The following is a 24,981-nucleotide window of genomic DNA, read 5'->3' on the forward strand; positions in this document are numbered from 1 at the left end:
TCTCTCTGCAACCATGTCCCCCTGCATTTCATCTGCCCTGCTCACTCTATTACCACTCCAACCTAAATTGCTTCTACCCCTCTCCCTCTTTGTACCTTTTACTGCTTCTTACCCCTCCCTATGCCACCACATCTGTTGTACTCACTCTGCCCGCATTCCCCCTGTAATTACTTCTACCCCTTTGGCCAATATCACCTTGTATTGCTTCTGTCCTCTCTGCCAGGTCCCTTTGCATTCCCCTGCCTCTTCCGCAATGACCATTGCTTCTGCCACCATGCCTACCTGCATTGCTGCATGACATCCTTGTGTTGACAAGACAAACTCTGCCATACCACCCCTAGCACACTGCTTCTGCTCCTCTTGCTGCGGGCCATAGCTTGTTCCTGAACTAAAAGCTCACCTGTCCTCCTTAACTTCTGCTAGTTCAACCACTAGGGAAATAGAACGCCAGTGGGTGATGGTTGCAGACATTTCTCCAGCAGTTCTGCACTATATATAATTTATACAAATACTACAATCATATTATAAGACTGTAAAATACCAGGAATCGCTCCATCAGAACTATCTCTAGTAGTACAACAAACAGTGGCCCTGGATTTTGCTCATAACAATCTAATTTAAACATGTACAAACATGAGTGCAGGGTGTTAGACAAGTTCTTACATAACTATTATATTTAATGGTTTATTGGACCAAAATGTGAATAGATATTGCACACACAAAAAAAAACATAAAAAACAAAACAAAAACAAATAAGGACAACTGGGCAAGTCTCTACTAAAATAAACTCTTTCTGCATACTGTATTTCAGATATCACAAGTGATTTGTGGCAGTGCAGACTAATACCACAAAGAAGTCTCGTCTATTTCTAATATGAGTCAATTTCACCCATTCAGGTTCATTTTTCTCAGGGTAACGTCTTGCTCAGCTCTTGAATTGCCCAGCGATTATCCTTAATTTTATCCCTCAGGCGAGTATATTCCTGGACCAGCTCCTCAAATTTCGAGCCAAGAAACTCATACGATGCAAGAATCTGCTTAGATGCAGCTAGTTCAGTCTTCTCCGTCTTCACAGCAGCCTCCAAACTGGACCTATAGAATAGCAAGATCAATAGTGAAAAAAATTAAGCATTGCATTATTACCTAATTAAATTCTATTATCATGATTATAGTGATTTACCTGATGTACTTATGAATATCTACTTTCTCAGGCGTGTAAGTGTCGGTGAGGACTTGCAGTTCCTCCATTCTAGGTAATTAGGAAAAAAATGAAATGACAATGGGGTAAAAGGAAGATGTCTCAATCACCCTGAGATTGCATCAAGAGGACATCTTACCGGAGCTTTAAGAATAGAGCATTGCTCTTGGCCTCTAAGTATTCAGCATTCATGCAATCAATGTCTGATTGTGCCTGAAGACGCAGATCGGAGGCAGCTTGTCTAAGAAGGGAAAGGCAGCGCAAGAGCACCTGAAAATAAAAAGCAAAGGATAAGAACATTTTTCATGAATGTAGTGACATGTATTTGTTCTTAAAGTGTTATACTCTCAAAAAAACAAAATATACACACATGAGGGTACATTTCCTGCTGCCTTTCCAGTAATGCCCCCAATTCTTGGTGCTTTTCCTCCTCAGTCTGCAACCTTCTCTTCTCATCTTCCAATGTGCTGGCCAAACGCAAAGCTTTTGCAGCTCGGAGGACTTCGCTCTCTTCATCTGAGGAAGATTTAGATAAGACGATACAATTTCAAAGTCTGGGATGAGACATTCTGGTTTCATGTCTGATGTATGTGTGTATATATATATTAGTTATATACATACACACACACATACAGCTGTGTTCATAATAATAGCAGTGTGTTTTGGAATTAGGTGAATAAAGCTCAATATCCTTATAATACATTTTATTTCCAACAACATTCAAAACAAAGAAAAATGTAAAAAATTAATCAAATTTGTGTTATTCTGTATTTACGCAATATGCACACTGTTTCCATGTCAGAAATTGCACTTTTATGCCTTTCAGAAGATTGACTTTTACATGTAAATGATATTAATAAATTGTGGTTAAAAATACATAAATTGTTATTGAAAAATTGTTGGTAAAACAAAGTACTGGTAACAAGTTCCCCAAGTTATCATTAAATTGTAGAGTATTTTGGGCTTGTGGATAGGTATGAAAACCAAGAATCACAACTTTTAATAAACCTATTATGATGATATGTTACTACAACCAGAATTCACAATTTTCCCCATACTGAGTAAATTACAAAACCAAATTCAGTTGTAATGGTCCAATAGTGACTTCTAATATAACAGGAATAAACAACTAACCAGTGGCTTCAGCTGCAATGAGTTTTCCTTTTTATTATAGTTTTTTAGTTTGTGTTGGTTGGGGGAGAGACAAACTTTTGGAGTCTTTGGGCCTGATTTATTAAAGCTCTCCAAGGCAGGAGAGGATACACTTTCATCAGTAAAGCTTGGTGATAAACCAAACCTGGAATGGATCTGGTCCAGGATTGAAAACATTTGCTAGCAAATAGCAAATGACTGAAAAAAAATCCATTCCAGGTTTGCTGGATTACCGAGCTTCACTGATTAAAGCGTATCCTCTCCTGCATGGAGAGCTTTAATAAATCAGGCACTTTTAGAGAGATAATGATTGCAATTGATTTCTTCATTAGGAAGAAAATGTTTTCTAACTTTTGTGTTCTTCACCCACACAAAAGTTAGAAAAACAAGAGGATTCAATTTCAGGTTAGACCTGTGTTGTTCAGAATAATCTTACAATGCCCTATCTGTTCATTTCCTATAGATTTTAAAAGGCATGTTTTTTGGAACATTTTACATTTACATTTTAGGAGCTAAATAACAATCTTTAGAATGCAACCATAATCTGAGTTGAAAAACCCATCCCCCGTCTGCATGCTGCAGAGTGAGACGCTTGCCCTCTGCGTGAAAACAGCGGTTTCTCTGCAAAGGTCTGGCTCAAATCAGAGCTCTCCAATCCGCAGAAAGTTTGTTTTGCTGTTGCAGAGCTATAGGTCTTCCTCATCGGGGGGAGTCGTACCTATGCAAACCACTGGTGGGGAGGTTGTGATTACCACCTCCTCAGGGGAATGCTACGTGTAACCTATGGAGAACAAATGGGGGTGACAGTGAGCAGTTCAGTACCTCTTGCTACCACCCCCTGTACAATGTGCAAATGTTTTTTTTTTTTTTTTTTTTTTTAAGAACTACGGTTTCTAATGCGAGTAAACAGCCCTAATATTAAATATGATCCTATAAGCAAACACATGCAAACCAACATTGTAACTTCTGGAATCCGATGTATGTCCATGACAAAATAAAAGGATTCTATAGATAAATGTGCTCTCACCTGTCTCAGGTTGATGGAATGATAAGAAAGTAAAACATTTCTTTCGCAGAGCCTCCTCCAGCTGTTTGTGAAGTTTCTCTCTTATCCAGAGAATATCCTAAAGCACACACAAGGTGGATCAGTCATCAATACAGACAGACTACTAACCCATTAGAACCAAGCGTTTGACCACATCATACCGGGTTTGAAGGCAGAAGATTGAGCAAATCTTGTTTCTCCAACCCAAGAAGAGATACAGATCCTGCATCATTACTGGAAGGGAGGAGGCCTGAACATTGTGTGACCAATAAACACTGCTGCAGCCCATCCAAAAACTGTACAATAAAGGCAAGAATGACACATAAAGGGAAATAATGAGATAACACAATGATAAGATGTGTAGAAAGTATATATGTTCAATAGTTACCTTGTTGTCTTCATTAGATGCCGTGCCTTCCTGCTTCCCAACTTGTAAATCCAGCAACATCTCCTGTATAAGCCTGTGAATGACCTCCGATCTCAACCATACCTTCCTCTGCAGCCGAAGCTCTCTCTGCACCTTTGTAGGACAAGAAAATAATGAAAATGAAATTAGAAGTCAAGTATAAATGACATTAATTATGTCGCCCACCATTCAGCCGATTTATTCCAGAGGTGTGAAAGACCAGTTTCCTGTGAACTTTGCTCTCCAAAAACAAGTTCACAGGAAAAATGCCAAAAAATGTTACAAAGTTTTAGGAACATTTATAGACATTTATGGTCTGCAGACATTTTCCCAGCTTTAGACAACAGCTTCTTAGCAGTTAAACTTTTAGGGAAACATAAATTCAGCCATTCATTTTTATGACGTCTAAGATTGGCTGTCAGTGAAAATTCCCATTTATACAGGACATTGTATATCTGCTAGTACCGTAGTCACATTCTACTGGACTTGTTCTTGTATTGTTGATGACGTTCAGCTCTCTAACCGTTTTATCAGTTCACAAACATCCTACAATCAGATGTAGTTATAAATGGATTCCCTAGTTTCTAGAAATCTTTGAGTTAGTAGCAGACCTGGAGACTTTTGAATTGGTTACCTCTTCCAATTCTTGACTTAAGGTGGCACTCGAACCACTTGGCTCCATAATCTGACATAGTTCCAGCAGAAGTTTACTGAACTGTGGATTCTTCTCCAGATCTTCCTCCTCTAGCTGGAGCATAGGGAGACGTCCGTTTACTAAACAAGTGAAGGAGACATTATTAGAAAGCATGCAAAGGTATGATTTAACAATATCATGGACACACAGTTAATTGCAGTATAAGACAGAGGACTACTTTCTAGGACAAGAAGTTTGGATTGGAACATTTAAGAGGCAGATCGGGGTCCGTAGGCCATTTAAAAAGAGTAGAAATCACCAGATGTCAGCAGTTACCAATATAAGCCATACAACCTTTGCCTGGCGCTTCTCCTGGTTTAGATTTTATTTGATTGTTGCTGGTACTATTGAAGGACTTCATGGCCGATCCCATGACAGTCAGCCTTTGGTCCAAGGAGTAGGAAATTACTAACAGACATGACTGTCTTATTGGATGATGAAGCTTAGTTGTCAAAGCTAAAAGCTGATCTACGGAGCCATTATTCCTCCAACCACCACCTGATCATTAACAACTGATCTGAACCTCAATTACTGAACTTCTCTACATGAGAGCTGCAGGAACACAGCAGCGTTGTAGCGGCTGGAAGCATCCGGTGATAAAGATTTCACTGGCAGCCATGACTCTCCCAGAGAGTAATGACTCCTATGACATTATACATGATATATGCCAGAATCTGACATAGGTGTACGAGGGAGTACAGGGTCACAGCAATATGAATGATGTGGAATGGGAGGAATCAAATCAAAGGTAACATATGACTGTAAGTCAGAGAATGGAGCACACATGTAAGCAGATCACCAATACATTATTATGGCTGGGTCAGTCCTGGAATCCAGGAACTGTGCACTGACACTCATTACCAGATGTGACCCATGTGTTCTAAAAGGATCCAATACCCTGAGGATTCCTACAGAGCTGTAATTATTATTATTAGTAAACTGTAGCACCAACATATTACGTAGCGCTGTACATTAGATAGGGGTTGCACAGACAGTGACACAGGAGGAGGAGAGGACTCTGCCCCGAAGAGCTTACAATCTAGGAGGTGGGGAAGCAGCATGCAGCTGATATATAGGAATGTGAGTACATTTCTGACTGAATAGAACAAGGATAAGAGCAGATGTGAAGATCTAATACAACTCAGCCCAGATCTCCCCCATCCTCCCTGCAGTGTCAGTCTGTTCTCACCATACTGCAGAGTCCGAGATGACATGATCGCTGCCAACTGTCAAGCGATCAGACACCACATCACCAATCCCTATACACAGCCCAGCTCCGATCTCTATTCAGGATCTGCAGTCCTCCAAGCGGGAGATTTTTAAAGCAGTGTCGCCCTGCCAGTGAAGTCATCGGTAGGCGTGCAAGCTAGCAAAAACCATCCGCAATCCGGACACTAGAGGGAGCACTTCCCTTTATCTTCTATAGGGAACATAGCCCCTAGCTTTACACCTATCCACGCACTAGACGGAGCGCTGCCTTCTATGGGAACCTGGCCGTCTAGCGTTACACCTAGTCAGACACTAGAGGGAGCACTTCTCTTCCTCATCTCCAGAGACATGGCCGCTAGCTTTACGCCTAAACTATGAACTAATATGTAAATATTCAATGTTCCTACATTTACATAATACACATATTTTCTTTGGTGAAATAAATCAGGTGGAACTGCCAATGCTAAAACTTTTTTCTGTATCTTTGGATAGAATGCTGAGAAATGCTGCGCTCCAACCAAGGAGATTCACTCACTTCAGTGAAAGCTGCAAATACATAGTCCACAAATAGTAAAACAAAATGTGAGCAGAAATTCAGCAGCATCATACATTTCACATTATGATTCTCAGTCATCAGACTGAAAGGGAGTTGTTAGCAATACAGGACAGGAAGACGGGAAGGGTAAATCACTCCAATGAAATACAGACCAAAATATATCCATATATATATATATATATATATATATATATATATGAAAAAGGGAGGAGGGGGACCTGGAAATTTCCTATCTGGGAACATTTGAGGGAACAATGTCCGATTCCTGGTTTTATAAATAGAGCTCTATGGGAGGTAACTAGAGGCAGAACCCTCATATCAGATTGTTCATGAGACATCTGTCTAAAAAAAAGAAGTACATACATACATTCCATATACTAAAATGGCCTCTACAGTCACCAAATCTCAATCCAATAGAGAACCTTTAGGATGTGGTGAAACAGGAGATTCACATCATGGATGTGCAAATGACAAATCTGTGGAATGCCATCATGTCAACATTTGTCAACTTTGTTGAATCTCTACTTCAAAGAATTAATAGAGGATCCAATACAGTACTAGCAGACAGAGACAACTGTTTTCTAATTTTGGTTCTGTACATTACCACAATTACTTTTAAATAAAACAGCTCAGATGCAGTTGAACTGGAGACTTTTAGCTTTAATTCAGTGGGTTAAACAAAAAGATTGCATATAAATATGAGGAACTAAATCCTTTTTTTACACAATCACTTCATTTCAGGGGCTCAAAAATAATTGGACAATTGACTCAAAGGCTATTTCATGGGCTGGTGTGGGCAATTCCTTTGTTATGTCATTATCAGACAGAAGCAGCCGAATTAATTCTGAGGTGTTCAGAGACATACTGTCTGCTCAAATCCAGCTAAATGCAGTCACATTGATTGGGAGGTGTTTCATAATACAGATGGACAATGACCCAAAACATACAGCCAATGCAACCCAGGAGTTTATTAAAGCAAGAAGCAAAGAAGTAGGATATTCTTGAATTACCAAGACAGTCACCTGATCTGAACCCAATTGAGCATGCATTTCACTTGATGAAGACTAAACTTCAGACAGAAAGGCCCACAAACAAACAGCAACTGGAAGCCGCTGCAGTAAAGGCCTGGCAGAGCATTAAAAAGGAGGAAACCCAGCATCTGGTGATGGCCTTAAGTTCAAGACTACAGGCTGTCATTGCCAGCAAAGGGATTTCAACCAAGTATTAGAAATGAACATTTTATTTTAGGCTTTTTAATTTGTCCAATTACTTTTGAGCCCCTGAAATGAAGTAATTGTGTAAAAAAAAAAAAGTTGAGTTGTTTCATTTAAAATTAATTGTGGTAATGTACAGAACCAAAATCAGAAAAAAGTTGTCTCTGTTCAAATATTTATGGACCTAACTAACTGTATATATATTTGTTATGGGCAGTATAAAAGTATTCATTTTTTATAGTATGTACATTGAGCTGTGATTTCCTGTTCTCCCCTTTAAATCCAGACAAAATGAAAAACATACACTATACTTAAATTTTGTGTATTTGTTCAGTGGTAGTGAAGAAGGTATTACCTAACATACCAGCACTCATAGTAAGCTACTAAACAAAGAATTTACTGCGCTTCATATTGAGTTTTGTCAATATGAAAAATAGGTGAAAATATGAATGGCAGGTCAAAATTAACTTCAGGGTAAAAGTCAAGCTACAGGTAGTCCCCGGGTTACATACAAGATAGGGACTGTAGGTTTGTTCTTGTATGTAAGTCCGAACAGGTACATTGTTTCAATAAATGCAATTAGGACAGATGTTTGTCTCAACAACAATTAGGCAGCGTGATGTCAGTTACTGTACAAAATCCTCACTGTGAGCTAACCACAAACAATGAAAAAAAAAAAAACTTTATGGAGCCTAGACATTCATTAACTTCTGGAGCAAGTTGTACAGAGTTTGTCTTGGTCGTTAAAGAGTTACAAGAGCTTGCAGAAGAGCTCAGTCCCAGCTGTGTTTAGCAAAAGATTTCTTCTGCAAGTCATGCAAACCTCCCCCCTCCAAGCCTCCATCCTGCACATGAGGGAGCAGGGAAGTCCATTGGTATCCAGGAGTCCTCTGTATGTTGGATGTCCTTAACCCAGGGCCTACCTGTAATTCAAAATGTTCTTTAGAAATTGATGACTTTCTTTTCTATAGTCAATAGAAGTGATGGTAACCTTGTCAAAGAACAGATACAACTACTGAACTTGCATTGACTGCAAATAGTTATAGGAAAACAGGTTTCTCAAATACAATGTATTTGTATCTGCTCAAAGAATTCCTCTTAGTACCTATGGACCTCATGATTTTCCTATTTGCTTACTTTTTATTATGTTCTAACATACAACATGCAGAATTAGCAGAACAGCAAAAATAAAAGAACCACAAACTTTACAAAATAACATTTTATTGTGCTTCCACTGCTGGACCCATGTCATGAACACAAATGCAGTTTCATTAGTATTTGCGATGGACTGTAGCCCTTTCACACAGGTCATCTTCATGGTTTATGCCTTCATTCACAGTGTTGTATTGTGTATTCTTGCTGAAAAAGAAATGTCTATGCATTTGATTCAAAATGTCTTATTCATCTTTTTCCACTTTTATCTGTATAAAAGAATTGAGATCAGGACAAAATGATTTTCTTCCCCTTGTGCCGTCTGTCATTTCTTCTTCATTGACCTCCCTTTCCCAGTTAGGATTATAAAGGTGTGGGGGCAATAGCTGAACCTCAGCTGAAGGCAGCCGGTCACAGGGAGTGCCATAGACACGATTAGTTTTATTGCCATGTTTAGAATGCGAGTCAATGCTGTAACAGAGTCTGGAAAGCTCCGGTGATCGGAAACGAGGTGGTCGGGCTACCCATACCCCGGGCTCGGACAGGCTGTCCTCTTCATCAGACATTAATTCCTCTGTAACACCCTCCCATAAGGCTTGGTCTTCTGGAGAAAACTGCTGCACGCCCCATGATCGGTTTGCAAAGAGCTGTCCAAAAGAAATATTCAATGTTAGTGGCTTATTTGTTAAAAAAAATATTTATGACCTATTCTGCAGAAGATGGTGCTTAACTATTAAAAGAGGAATCATTTTTTTTAGCTTTGCCTCACAATTTTACATTGCTTGAAATATATCTAAACCTACCAATCCATACATGTAGTGGCCTCATTGGTTTCCTTCTCTCTAACTTTTGCCCCTTTTATATTCATTCTTAATGGTACCCCTATGTACCGTGATAGCTGACTTGACACTGCAATGGAAGGTACTGCATGTACTGTGTATTGTGATGAGAATGTAAACAAAAAAAGGGCATGCACATAGCACATCGAAGCATTCAGGGCTTACAAAGACCTTTAATTTTTCCCCACTTTAATCTCCTATAGCTACATGCAGTACAATGCACAGAACATTACATAATTTCTCCATGTTTTTAAGTACAGTCTCTTAATGTTTAAACAAACCAAATCTGTCATTATCACAGTTCTAACGTTTGCTGTTAAACCTGCTAGATAAATTCTCTTTCTTCTATCAGTGCCAACATTGCTTCACAGTTACAGGCCACAGATTAGGAGGCTTTTTTATAACAGAGAGCAGATATTACTTACTCTCTAGTAGATACTTCTAGGTTACGCCATGCTGTGTGCACCTTGTGGCCCAATAATAAAACACAGTACATCATCAAGTTCTCTCTGCTTAATGCAACAATGATTGGGAAGTCATCCACCAGCTCTGTTTTTCTGGTTCTCTATACATGTGCTACATGTCTTATTTTTCCATCCATGGTAAGGCTATACTGCTGATGTATCTTGCAACATTAACAACTTTCTACAATGTAAATGTTTTAGCAGCATTTTCACAATGTGTAACTTTTTCATTTTACATTTCCTGGTCCTTTAGGATTGCTGAAAATCTGCCAAGAAAGTCCCTTGGTAAAGAACACATTTTAATTGTCCTTTGAGGTCAAATTCAGCTTGTAGAGCCAGTAATAGATGCAGGCACAGTGACAAAGAATGATATATAAAAAGACTGTAATGACAGTGGGAAGTGAAAAGAGAGACAATGGTGGACTGCTCCAGTGCATGCTAAAGAATTAAATATTGGTAATACAAGAGATGGGGACTTCGGCATGTGGCAATGTGCTGAACAAATGTTCATTTTCATATTCAGCTAGGTCCATAAATATTTGGACCTGTACATTTTGGTTCTGTAAATTACCACAATAAATTTTAAATGAAACAACTCAGATGCAGCTGAACTGCAGACTTTCAGCTTTAATTTAGTGGGTTGAACAAAAAGACTCACTTCATTTCAGGGTCTCAAAAGTATTTGGACAAATTAAAAAGCTGAAAATAAAATGTTAATTTTCAATACTTGGTTGAAAACCCTTTGCTGGCAATGACAGCCTGTAGTCTTGAACTCATGGACATCACCAGATGCTGGGTTTCCTGCTTTTTAATGCTCTGCCAGGCCTTTACCGCAGCGGCTTTCAGTTGCTGTTTGTTTGTGGGCCTTTCTGTCCGAAGTTTAGTCTTCAACAAGTGAAATGCATGCTCAATTGGGTTCAGATCAGGTGACATGAAATAGCCTTTAAGTCAATTGTCCAATTACTTTTAAGCCCCTGAAATGAAGTGATTGTGTAAAAAAAAAGGTTCCTCACATTTTTATGCAATCTTTTTGTTCAACCCACTGAATTAAAGCTGAAAGTCTGTAGTTCAACTACATCTGAGTTGTTTCATTTAAAATTAATTGTGGTAATGTACAGAACCAAAATTAGAACAAAAGTTGTCTCTGTCCAAATATTTATGGACCTAACTGTAACCAGTAGAACAAATGTAATGACATATCTACTGACCCTAATTTATTTATTAGGCTGGGTGAATAATTGTGCTGCCCATAGCATCTTTCTTTTTATTTTGCAAAACAGATCTTGTCATTGGTTGCGTAAAGTAACACATCTTTAGAACATGTCACTGACCCTGTATCGACGGCTCCTCAACTTCTTCTCTTCCTTCTCCCGGAGACTCTTAAAAGGATTCATAGAGTTTCTATATTCTCTCCTCTTTGTCAAAAAGTAGGCAACACAGGCACCTGATTCACAAATAGAGAGACCAATATATGCACATTATTCCTTGGTTTAGGCAAAAGTTGTACATTTCATAAATCAGATCACAATCTACCATTACAATTGCCCAGTTTATCATTATATTATTACAATCCATAACAGTGCAATGATCTTTAGCAGCTTCTGTTCTGTACATATTGATCCAGACAATGCCAGCCCCATTAGCTATAAATATTAAAAATCAATACCAATTTGAACACTGTGTATTTATTATATTTAAATGACCAGACCCAGTTTTTAATAAGAAACACTGTACTTCCAGTATATTTTCTGATGTGAGAGTTTCTCACCAAAGATAAAATTGGCGGAGAAGCAAACCTATGCTAGGAATACCAAAGTACCTGCCAATGTCAGTGACAAAAATTACAGGAGGATGTAATCCTCAGAAATCCTTCCTACAGTTTGAATACTGATGTTGTGGCTTTGAGGAAGAGAAACCCATGGCCAGCAAAACTATTTGTTAAAAAAATTAAATGACAAAATTGCTTCTGCAGTGTCTGTAAATGTAGTATGATGTCAGATATCTGTTTTTTCTATAATGTGAATGTATGGGGATAAGGCAGACAAGACAGTGTAGGGTATTTGTGACACACTTATTCACTATGTAACACTGACATTTTGGATTAATAAGCCCTGAGAATCACTGCTGCCTGGCTGCACAATAAAGCTTTGGAATAAAAAGAAAGGCCCGTAGCTATTTATTGATTACACAGTTTAGTACAAAGTAAGTGTTTTTATGAATTATCACAAAACGTTAAACATCCATACTAAGCTAACTATAATTTAATAATGTAGAATTGTCTTTATCTTCAATTTGTAAATGAACTCCAGACTCTTTTTAAGAGCAGCTATTTAGGACACATCTAGCCTGTCCTCCCTCTTCACATCGTCATTCTGTTCTGACTCCCATTTATAGTGTGCTTTATGAGCAGCGTTGTCCCTGCAGCTAGACAGCTTTTAAGCCACAGAAATCAGCAGACAGCCTGGACAGCCACAATGGCCCTGATTTATTAAAGTTCCCCAAGGCTGGAGAGAATACACTTTCAACAGTGAAGCTGGGTGATCCAGCAAATCTGGAATGGATCTGGTCCAGGATTGAAAACATTTGCTAACAAAAGCTTGACTTTTAGGAAATCCATTACAGGTTTGCTGGATTACCCAGCTTCACTGACAAAAGTGTATTCTCTCCAGCCTTGGAGAACTTTAATAAATCAGGGCCAATGAGTGAATAGAAACAGTTCACTTATTAGATGGTTATAGATTCAGGATTTGCAAAACACCTGGAAAAAAGGTATTTCAAAAAAGCAACAATAAGAAAATAAAAATATGTGTTTTTACTGTCATATCTTCAGTGAATAAGTACTGCAGTTATCTGACTTTTAGGGGTCTATTTATAAGGCAATGAATCTGACAATCAGTAATATTCTCTGCTGAGCCCTCCAGGTCCACGTGTTTTCAATGGCAGCAATTGATTTTCTACTAAAGAAGGTTTGAAGAATGTCTGATTCACTGTTTTATAAATAGATTCCTAAATGTATTTGACAGCCTTGTATTGAGTTTATAGATTTCTTTAAAATAAAGCCAGGGTCATAGCATAAGGAAATCACATCTAAGATTAACCTTAGCTGGTGTTTACATTTCGGGTGCATCTCAATACACAATCATGGTTCACTTTTGCTCTATTGACATGCGGTAACCATAAAAAAAGATACTTTGCATAGGAAATTAAAAACCAGAGAAAGCAGGTACACAGAAAACATTACTGAAAATTGGGTCACAATACAGGGCCACTGGACAGTTGGGGCTTAGAATGACAATAGAATAATAGTACATACATACAAGGGGTGGGCATTTTAAAGCATAGGGGTTGCTACAAAGCTGACAGAATTATAGGAGTTACTGGATTTCTATTGCAACAACTGGTTACACTAAATTTGTCATCTGTTGTAGTGGGACCGTCCATCTATGTCTAGAATAAAGGATCAAGGTATTAGGCAAGGCGTATAATACTCATGAAACCTAAACAGGTGGTAGCAAGTATGTTTCATATGGCTGATTTTTCTAATTTTTGTAGCTTTGTGTAACTAGAAAATCACATAAAATTCTAGTTCGGTCGACTGAAAAATATATTAAAAAGAAAATAATTGTTTTACAAACAAGAACACCATGAACATTTGGACTGTTTCAAGTAATTAAAAAGGCTGTTTGCTATATTTTAGTGCATCTGCTTGTGAATTTAAAATATAATAACTTTACAAAGCAATGCATACATTGACTAAATGGTAGCTGTATTACCTTTTAGTTCCTTGTCGGTGTACCGATTGGCACTGGACACCAGCTCTTGTTTTAGTTTTTCCACCAAGAATTTTAAAACAGAAATATTCCATGATGATTTAATGCTGCAATTGAATATAACATAGTTACTATAACATGTAGAAGCCAAAAATATAAATTGTCTCGGATATACAAAATTGAAGCCCCTCAGAGACACAAGGAAAAAACTAATTTTTAAATCATGGCACAGGCAGCCTGTGCTTCATACAAAATCTTTTGCTGTAAATGAAGTTAGACATCTAAGAACATACTAAATTATCCTCACCTTTCTGAGCCATTAAAGCGCTTGTTATTAGAGATGTGATTGTGAATGTTATGCACCAGTTTCTAGGAAAAAAGAAAGGTAATAAAAGAACTTTACATCAATCAATCAGCAATTCTAACATAACACAACTTTAAAAAAGAGCTAAATACACAGAAGGAATATTTCAATGTGAACAGTTTTATCGTCCAAAGCATTTGTAACTTTCATAAGCCAATCTTGTGACTTTGAACCCCCACCACACTATACAAGGACACCATCATTTCCTATTTAGGTTTCTTGTATAATTTGCCTGTATGCTTTTTAGGGGTAGGTGGTGGCCATATGTATTCCTTGTATAGGTTTCTATATAACATTATTTTTAAAGGTATTTTGAGCATGATGAAATGTTACCTTCTATGTCCCCTGAGGAGGTCTGGAAGTAAAGAAATGTGTGGGGCAGTGAAAGTGGCATTATCAAGCATGTTAGTGTTGTCTCTGAATACACTGAGCATCATCCAAACAGAAATAGCTTTCAATGTGAATTAGTACATTATAGGTAATAAATAAGTTTACTTCATGTTTCTTCTTTTCCTGGCCCGTTTATATGTCACAAGCTACTTGAGAATACATTGACACGTTTAACACAGACACTAAGGCTAGGTACACACGTGCAATAATTATTTGAATTATTCAATTGTTTGAAAACGAACGATCAACAATTATTCCCGATTATTTTGAACGATCATATTGTGCACAATTCTGTACATGCTGTAACGATACGATCATTCAAATATAATCCACCAACAATGTACACACTAGATACGATCGTTTGATCAATTATTGAAAGTGTATCACAGAACAATCCACGATCACTGAATGATCGTACACACAATAGATTACGAATATTCGGATCCGCTGGGACAGTTGTTCGCTTCCAGCGAGATTCCTCATTCGTCAGCATCGTTGACCAGTCTTTGTGCACTTTTTTTGTTAACAATATCAAACAATCTGTCGTTGACTGTTCCTTACCAACGACAATTATTGCACGTGTGTATGCTGCCTAAGGCTAGGTACACACGTAAGATGATTCTCGTCAGGGTTAGTATGAGACGAGTATCTGGCTTGTGTACAGCGCTCGTCTGTCATCGTTAATGGATCTGTCCTGGCGGATCCATGAACAAGGAACGATCGTAAAAGTGAAGGGGAGGGAGCGCAGCAGGGTGCCATTTCGTCATTCTCCCCTCTACATAGAGCAGAATGGTACTGTATGTACAGCACTCTTCCATGCATCTTTTAGTCTTTTGTTGTTGGAAAGGATCGTGAAGGATGTTATGACCTACACTTAAGGGCTCCTTAGCCTCTGGTGAGTTTGAGTATATATTCATTATTAAGGAAATTACTTAAAGTTGCATAGTAATCACTGGATTTTTTGGGGAACTGGTACTTATAATGGGTTTAGTAAATGTTTATAAGATATGTTTGTAAGATTTATTTATTGGTGGACATTAATAAATAACCTAAATAAAATGATCTTTCATAGTGTTTGATTTTTTCTTCCAGAGAATATGTGGTGATTTCTCTCACAGACACTATTCATACTTACAGATAAAACTAGGTCTCGTTTTCTTCGAGAACATTTCTGGCCATTGCTGCGTTGGCGAGAGCTTGTACCAGTATAATATGGCACAAATGGTGGTGACACTGGAGGTCTCATATCAGTGGCATCTTGAGAACTTTCTGTCATATACAAGCCACTAGGACTAAGGGAACTATCCTTCTGTATTAAGAGATGGGAATGTGTCGACTTCATGATTGGGGGAACTGCTTCAGTTATAGCTTCCACTGTGTCCCTATGAGGATGTGAATCTGTCAGTTGCTTCACAAAGTTGGGTGGTAAAATCCTTTGGGCTGTTGGTTCTGGAGTTAAAAAATCTTCTATAGCCTGAAAGAATAAAATTAGTGTCATAATGGAGGCACACACAACAACTAGTTTAAAACTTTGTCAATAGAGAATAATAAAAAACTACAGATCTTAATGGCAGCTACTGTGTTAATATACGGATAGATGGCTGGTGGTGAGGAAACATAGGCACTGAGCATGCACACAACAGATGGTATGAAGATAATACACCTGCCAGAATTACTGCAAACAGAAGCTGTCCCTATTAAAAGTGACAGACTGCGTCTCCCACTGGAATGAAGTTGAATGGAGACTAAGCATACACAGGCTGTGAGTTGATATATTATGCACACATACACATGGCAGGATGCAGAGGGGGCATTAAGCCAAAAGGAATATGAGGCCTATTGAGCAAAGAGCTAAAACCTATGCTTCACATTATATTGGGTTTTGGTTAACTGCTGCACATGTGTGAAGAAAAACAGATAGCTCTGTTTACACTCACATAACGAGAGTCATGCCAAGCCATCAGTGGTGTCAGGAAAATATTTTAGTAACAGCTCACTCTGTTAGGTAAGGACACATTTCTCATAATACATTTGATCAAACTTTCTTTTATAACATATGGCTGTGCAGAATATGGCTACCTAGTAAAAACCTGTTTGTATTTTGGGATGCATTCACACTTCTCTCTTCCTAATAACGTTTACTAACTTAAGGTAGTCCATTTTTTTTAATAGGCTGCCAACGCAGATCTTAGAGGGAAATGTGGCAAATCTGCTATATTGTGCCGTATGTCACCCAGCTAACCTAAATGTCATAAATGTCACAAAAAAGGTTCATAATATTTGTTTTTATAGTTGAAGATGAAATTCAGGCAGATACATGCAACAAAAATGATTGAAGCTTGGTAATCCTAATTACATCATTGCATTCATTTGATGGCAAGCACTTTAAATCTAATGCTCATGTGCCCATAGTAGCCACTTTCAGCAGTGGACAAAATAATTCCAGCCGCTATATAGCTCTGGAGTCCTTGTTGCAGCAAGCTAGGTTAAATTGCATGTTCTGACATTGTTCTGCATTAATTCTTTTCAGCAATATGTGCTACAAGTAACTCTTTTGTGGCATTGGACCAGAAGTGTAAAGCTGCGTACACACTTCCAATTTTTGTCGTTTGAAAGGATCTTTCACGATCCTTTCCAACGACAAGGGAGTGCACGATGCACGAACGGTGCTGTACATACAGCACCGTTCATGCTCTATGGAGAGGGGAGGGGAAGAGCGACGGAGCGGCACCCTGCTGCGCGCTCTCCCCTTCCCTTTCATTACGATCGGCTGTCGTCCATCGTCCGTGGATCCGGCAGGTCGGTCGTCCGGACGATGGACGACACCGACTGTACACACGGCAGATTTTCGCCCGATAATTGGCGGATGCCGATTATCGGGCGATAAAAATCTGACGTGTGTACGTAGCTTAAGATTTCCCACTGTTTAGCCTTGAACCCCAATGACCCTATTGCTAGGTTACCTGTTCTCCTACCTTGGACCGCTTTTGGTAGGTACTAACCAATATACACAGGGAACACTCTACAAGACTTTGGAGAAATTCTTACCGGGTCATCTAGCTATCGCAATTTGACCTTTGTCAATAACACTCAAATCCTTATGCTTGCATATTTTTCCTGCTTCCAAAACATTGGACCTAATTTATTAAAAGCTCTCCAAAGCTGGGGAGGATACACTTACATCAGTAAAGCTGGGTGATCCAGCAAACCTTGAATAGATTTCTTCATTTGCTAGCAAATGTTTTGAATCCTGGGCCAGATCCATTCCAGGCCCATTGTCCTGAAATGTAGATTGTTCCCTTACTGACTATATATATATATATATATATATATATATCCCACACCTTGAATTGTCACATTGTAACTATCATATAATATTTCACTTCAATATTTTGGCTAATTAGCAAAAGCTCAAGTGTATATGTGTATCTTGAAATATATGTTGGTAGTCTAATAGTTTTCCTTTTTTCATTCAATTAGGGCTCATTCATACTAATACATTAACATACCATGAGGCAATATACAGCACATTGGTTGGCACTTGGGTTGACATTCATTGTTAATGGCACCACAGGAAAGAACTTTTTAGAACCATGAAGAAATACACAGCTGTGTGGTGTGCTTTAAAAAATGCAGCATGAACTACATTTAAGAGAGATGAGCTGCGTTTGTCAGTCCATTGAAATAAATGTGCTGCCGATTTCAAATTACAACATGTGTAGTAAATAAAAAATTAAAAACACATTGCTAACCTGAAAACAAACCCCTAATGCCCTTGACATACTTTGAAAAAAGTCATATTTCTATTTCAAGACAAAATTCTTTTTAAGCATACAAGAACTTCAGACAATTGCTTTCAGCCATTTGTAGTGTATGCTATAAGACTAGAAGCTACTTGTGTAATCAAGTATGCTAATACAAGCCCTTGAAAAGCACTGCTGAAACTTCCAGCAAACTCTTCAGATTATAAGGAATTGAATGCGGTGCATGAAGACAGAATTACAAAAATCAAGAATGGTGGACAATGATTTAAAAAAAAAATTAAACAGACCAATAAACTAATTAGTACACATTTCCCCAAAGCAATCACAATAAAGATCGGGGTTTCAATGTTGCACACACTACAGTGCCTGAAAAACTGACTACAGGTATTTATGAAGCAAATATAGTTGGATATTTTAAATGAAGGGAGGTCATCTGCAGTGGAAACCTAATGAATAAATATGAAAAAAGGAACCTGATTGGCCCTTCTCCCCTCCTCGGTATACCATTGGTATTTTTTGCATCTTAAGCCTTGTACAAAAACTAAATATGATTGTACTGGGAAAACCAATAGGATAAATGTCATAAACGTTTCTCAAGGAAACGTCCTGTTGTAGATTGACCCATTGTAATGCATAGGGATTTCAAGGAAGGGCTTTAAAAGCCTCAGGGTAAACGTTGAGGAAACAGTCCATGTAGACTAAGCCTTATGTATGTGGTTGTTTTATTCTGTTTCTTTACATCTCCTTTGATACCATGAAAAAAGCCTGCATGTCCCTAAACGCATTCTCTTGGTAAGTTGAAAAATCTTTTTTTTAACATGTAGTTAACATAGACAAACTAAATTTGCTTTATTCAAGCCCAGTTTAGACATTTTATATTTTTGTGGCACAAACCCAACTCACGGGGGTCCATGTATCTAAAACTGCTGTATTATATTATGCACCTGAACGGATAAATGCATTCACTTACTGGCATATGAATGGGACTCAGAAGTGATTGTGTCTCATTTGGAGGACACGTCGGCAAGCAGCTTTCTTTTGTCCTTTCCATAGTTGGTGGATGAAGTCCAGGAACTAATGATGCAGATGCTGCACCCAGCTGTCTGAGCTCCTCTATGACAACCTGCACTCCTCTGATCTCTTCAACTTCTTCTTCTTCGGACATCTTACACCTAGTATTAATATCAGGTTGTAACTTTGGTCCCTCTGACCTTTCGTGGATATTTCTTAAACTGCTCACTTCATCCTGTAGTTGGCTCAAAAGACTACTGTTTGTCTTGGCCACATTAAGAGCAGCTTCAGCAAGGCCCACTGCTTTCTCCACACGCTGATAGATAAGATGTAGAAGCTGCTCGCATCCTTGGACAGAAACTCCTTGACCGGTAACTGTAATTGGAGTCGGTCCATCAACAGTCACTGAGCCACCTTGAGAGCTTTCAGTTTTGCATCCACACTTGCCATCATTTTGCCCTGGTGGAGGAGTGAAAAGGATGGTGGCACTAAAAGACATATTGTTAATCAGTTCGAATGTTTACTTCACTATAAAACTGTGCTGCTTATAACCCAAACTAATCAAAGTTAGAATTGGGTACTTTGGTTACAGCATGAGAATGTGCAACAAAACAAAATATTTAAAAAGCACACCATCTAAAACCCCTCCATTATTAGGTTTCCGGTGACTGCATATGAAATGGAATATTACAACTAAATAATTCAAGTCCAAGTAAGGCGCTACAATGGTTTATCATCTGTCGTGGTGATGTATTATTTAATATGTTCTTAATATGTTTTTTACGATTGTCACAGTTTCTTCTGGGAACATTTGCTATTCCTACTCTCAAGCTACAAAAAACATCCCACAAGATTTATGTTTTCCCCAAACAGAATTTCTTTTCTAAATTCCAGATCCTTTATGTAGAAGTATTGGGAGCATTGAGCAGATTAAGCTGTCTATTTCATTTACACTTGTTGCCTTCGTGTGGAAGAATTGGTGGCACAATGAATTATTGAAATGTTCAGATGGCTGAAGTTTCTGAGAAGAACCTGTGATGGCAGGTTAAGAAAACATCAGTTTATCAACTTAGAAAAACAACAGTATAGACACACAAAATTAGGACATTTTCCTCTTTAAATATTATACTGAAAGCATAATTCTCAAACAGTACAACTGTATAAATGTTAATAAACTTTGAAGTGCTAAAAGATAAATTTCAGAGAAAAACTTGTATTTAGGAATTTTAATTAAGATTCATTCACATTTATCTGTTATGGTAATTCATGCAGTATCACAACAAAGAGCAATTCACTATGCATGCATGCATGAGACCGGAGACGTCAGACTCACTCAGATCACTATTACATTAAAGTACAAATGGATTTAGGATACTGGAAGGGGGGGGGGGGGGCTATAGACAGGACCCTGTGGACCCAGTGGAGATGTACTGTCCCTGAGGCCATGACCCATGGGGTTGTATTGCCTGTGGAGTAAGATTATTCACCTATAAGCAAAGTTCAAGTTTTATTTTAAATATATTAGTTTATTTTGCTTTTTTCACATAAATATGAAACACTACTTATACATATTTCATATTTACTTTTTCCAGCTAGCAGGTGAAATGGGGCTTTTTAAATGTTTGCTAGGTTCACCTTAAAGCTGAACTAAATCCAGAAATAAAGGAACACAATTATAGCAGCTGTTTTTATGAAAACATCATTAAATATATTCTTCAAACTTAACTAGTATAAGTACCTGAAATTGATTCAGTATCCATATGCTGCATTTCCCTACACAGAAGCATTCAGACTGGGAGATATTCAGGTGGGCTCCTTTGTTATATGTTGAAGAGAGAGCAGAGAGATAGATAATCAGGTGGGCTTCTTTGTTATATGTTGAAGAGAGAGCAGAGAGATGACCTATCGGTGTGTTCCTGTTCTTTTCCTGTTCATTCAGAAAGGATTGGGAGCGATCCAGTGAAGTAAGGACACCAATGTATTTCTTACAAATACTCAGTTTGTGTCATGCATTTTCTATGAGAACAGATTCTGGGCAGGCTGCCAGTCCTACATTGTATACTAGCAGATGTGCTCATACACAGTGGTGCTGTTCATTACAATTGACACTGCTGCAAAGAGGGGCCAGAACAGCAGGCAAGGCCAGTAAAACCACTATGTGGCCCTACTGACCTCAATGTAAAGGCCAGGGAGCAGCATGGACAGAGGTGGGCAGAAGATAGAAGTACACAAAGAGTACAGGGCCCAATAGTGAAAGAGGAGTGAAAATATGAGTGGTGCAGAGATGAGCAGTGCAAGGCAATGTGCAGAGCAGATGTTTAGCTGGCTTATTAAGTGTAGAACATTCTGATGTGTTTTGATTTTTGTTAGGTAGTATACTGTTCTATTTTTACTAGACTGACAAAAATGTATTTTTCCTTTGATAAATTATTTGTAATAGTATAATGGTATTTTACAGCTCACATGACACGATAATCACTGCACATGTGGGTTGGTGACTTATGTTTTTTTAATAGAGCCTTCAGCCTGCATTTCATCACTATGTCAGTGCTGACATTGTGATCATATGATCATAAACTATCTGACTGGTTCTTGATCGATGTACAAAGATCGTCAGCCTCTGGTTCCTGAAGGACAGAACATATATTAGCATTTTCTAGCCATGGGGTATTGTTAATTATTATAAAGTTTGTGCAAAATATTGCATCTATATATCTATGTATATTGTAATTATGCCATACAATTACTCAGGATTAGCAATATTTGCTCTTTACTGAGGGATGGCTTCCTGTTTTGCAGTGCTACACAATGATTGAGTGTTACTGCTCTTTCTCACAGTAGAAGTCTACAATTAGGCCGGTACTTTAAAAACAATACACTCCTCATTTAAGGTAAATAGATAAGTGTATTTAAATAAATCAGGTTTGACTTATCACTATCCCCTATCCTCCCAGTAAAATATACAATCATTCTTCCTCCAATTTACAACTTACCAAGGAACAAGAGATGCTATAAAGTTTTCTCAGGGGGTCAATGATTGCCCTCAGGAAAAGCTAGGGTTGGGCAAGTGCTTGCCACTGGCTGCTCTGTAACCATAACTGCAGCTGTCTGATGAACAAAGACTTACTCTTACATGGTAAGTGCAACTGGTGGTGCCAAGTCCTGAGGTCACCACAATGCCTGGCACTGTATGGTGCAAGGAGCAGTAGACTAAAGGCCTGCAGGATAAGATGTCTATAAAGGATGACTTGACCCAGCAAGGAGTGCACAATGATATAGTATGAAGGCTGCAGGCACCAGGAGATATTCAAGTAATTAACAATAACTCACGTAGGATATGACATTCCAAAAGTGCTGTTTGAGAAACAAAAAGCCAGACACTTGCTTTCAAAGTTAAAAACAAGGTGGTTTAAAGTGGACTTATTACCCATATTTTTATTATAAAGGGTAGACAACTATTTTGTAAAAAAAAAAAAAAAAAAACCCTTCTGTCTTGAGGCTTCTGGTTGCTCCTTTTCATTATTAATAAACAGGATTTATAGAGCGTAAGCATATTACGCAGTGCGGTACATAAAATAAAGGTTGCAAATGACAGACGCAGTCAGTGATACAAGAGGAGGAGAAGACTCTGCCCTGAAAAGATTACAATCTACTCCTTCGGTGTTTGCCCAACCTCGGGCAAACACAGAATGGGCATTTTGCTACATTGAGCGGTAAGAAATGCTGATTTCACGCATGTGCAGTGAGACTGGCACTCTTTTTTACCTCTTTACAGCGGGCTACTTCACCCCATCCTAGTTCCACTTTAAAAATCTTGAGAATCTAGTTCAAATCCAGGCGACATTTAAACCTGTACAATGGGAGATTGCAGGTGAGATCTAAAAACTTATATTGGTTCCTCGTTCTCAGACTACACAGTTCAATGGTGCTCTGGAACTCTCCGGAACAAGAGGTCCCGGTTGTGTGGATATGTGCACATCTACATAATAAGTTCTTGAATACTTAAAACTTACACTACTCAAAATCTTTACAAACCTGCCTTGTTCAGTTTTTGGTTTAGTTAAGCTTATAGAGGAATTATAGTTTAAAAAACAGTGATCGGGCAGATCCTTTATTGCAGAACAGACAGGCGATGTCCCCTGTGCAATAACATAACCTTATCTGCCTGATTGGTTGGGATGCCACCATCTTGTTCTGTGTGTCCTGATCTTGCACCATTTTGATTGGACGGGCCAGGTGATGTAACACCCACACATGTGCATTCCGTCCATGCTGGGCTATACAACAGCGACCGGGCAGGTAAATATATTTATTGCATTAGAGACATGGCCTGTGCCTGCATTAGACACTTACCTGATCGCTGATTTTTAAAGTGGAGTGGAACTATATTTCTGATTTTATATTCATTTTCATGCAACAATGCTCATTTTAACCAATGTGTGGGGAAAAAAACTGTGGCAAAAGGGTTAAAAAATAAATGGCCACCTCAATGCTGAATTGTTGTCACATCAGTGCTGTACATGCCATGAAGGGGGGGACAGGGCAGAAGGTTCCCCGCTGTGTCCTCCATAAAAAAATGATTTGTTAGCACATTGTCATATAGCATTATGGCAGCAATCCAGCATCTTAGATAAAAGCATTTCAACCAAGCAGCAGCAAGGCCAGAGGTATTTTTTATTTTAGTATGAGGTGCTGTCATTTGTACTGAAAATGTGCTTTGTGACATAAGGTGGCAGAGACAACCAGGTATTGTTGTAAAGTATCTCATTTCTAGTCCTGTAGTAAATTCATATAATGCTATTGCTATAGAATATATTGCTATAGACATTTGGGCCCTTTTTATTATTTCTCCCTATTCGGCATGCCAATCCCCTCACAAGACCCCGCGCTCACAGACAAACTTCGCTATTAAATTCTCCCGCGCATCCAAACTTTCTGCAAGAGGCGTGGACAGCACACGCTCAAAACTCATCACGTGACCTCCAGGGTGTACGCGACTTACAGAAGGCCGTGTACATCATGGCTCAGAATACACCGACGCACCTGATTGGCCGCCTTTACCCGCTCTGTGATTTGTCGCAGACTGCTGTCAATCACAACTTCGACTATAAAGCAGCCAAACAAATCCCTTCTTGTAGTTACGTAGACTGTGATGTTGTGTCTGGTCCCAGCTATAAGTTAACCCCTCAGCTGCCAGCAATGCTAGAAATCCTGTAAAGACCGGCTCCCGGTGTAGAGGCTGAGCTCACGGGGCGCCTAACAAGCCGAGCGGCGGGAAGCGCCTCAGACAGCCTGCGGCTTATTACATGCGGGGGACTACAAGTCCCAGCAGCTGCAGGCTGTCTCAAGCGCTGCACACCTCATAGAACGCTGCCTTAACCCTTCTCTCCCGTAGCCGTATAGCACGGGGCCAGTGGCTGCAATGTAGAAAGTTCCACCTGTACACCGAGCTGCCATACACAGCCCCACTCCCATCCACACACAATGTACCAGCCATGTACACCAATATACCACAGCAGCTAAATACCTCACAAGACACAGGCTCACATTAGTACAAAGCACGGCGGCCACACAGCTAGAAATGCCGGCAAAGGATACATGAAGGTCAGAGAGTCCCCTTTGTATTCTTGGAGCTGAGTGTGTACAGACGAGTGCACAGCTTGTACACGCCTCTTCTGGTGAAGGAATGGTGATGGGTGGGGGCACCATGTACACCCAGCACACACTGCCACACACTGCTCACTACAAGGCTC

General features: G+C 38.9%; 2 protein-coding genes across 2 annotated transcripts; both read right to left on the bottom strand.

Moving 5' to 3' along the window:
- Nucleotides 1-656: 656 nt before the first annotated feature.
- On the bottom strand, nt 657-5,858 carry HAUS4 (HAUS augmin like complex subunit 4). Its single transcript, XM_072413748.1, has 9 exons — nt 5,685-5,858; nt 4,436-4,575; nt 3,784-3,915; nt 3,557-3,691; nt 3,378-3,474; nt 1,569-1,714; nt 1,338-1,468; nt 1,181-1,249; nt 657-1,092 (listed from the first exon to the last, which is right to left on the bottom strand). The coding sequence occupies exons 1-9, from the start codon at nt 5,707-5,709 to the stop codon at nt 909-911; spliced, it is 1,059 nt and encodes a 352-aa protein (XP_072269849.1). The 5' UTR covers nt 5,710-5,858; the 3' UTR covers nt 657-908.
- Nucleotides 5,859-8,678: 2,820 nt separating this feature from the next.
- Nucleotides 8,679-24,926, bottom strand: C6H14orf93 (chromosome 6 C14orf93 homolog). The gene is made up of 7 exons (XM_072415120.1): nt 24,827-24,926; nt 19,188-20,260; nt 15,589-15,927; nt 14,007-14,068; nt 13,703-13,806; nt 11,261-11,373; nt 8,679-9,273 (listed from the first exon to the last, which is right to left on the bottom strand). The coding sequence occupies exons 2-7, from the start codon at nt 19,725-19,727 to the stop codon at nt 8,872-8,874; spliced, it is 1,560 nt and encodes a 519-aa protein (XP_072271221.1). The 5' UTR covers nt 19,728-20,260; nt 24,827-24,926; the 3' UTR covers nt 8,679-8,871.
- Nucleotides 24,927-24,981: the final 55 nt, after the last annotated feature.

Source organism: Pyxicephalus adspersus, chromosome 6 (genome assembly GCF_032062135.1).
Source record: "Pyxicephalus adspersus chromosome 6, UCB_Pads_2.0, whole genome shotgun sequence".
NCBI classification, from domain to species: Eukaryota; Metazoa; Chordata; class Amphibia; order Anura; family Pyxicephalidae; genus Pyxicephalus; species Pyxicephalus adspersus.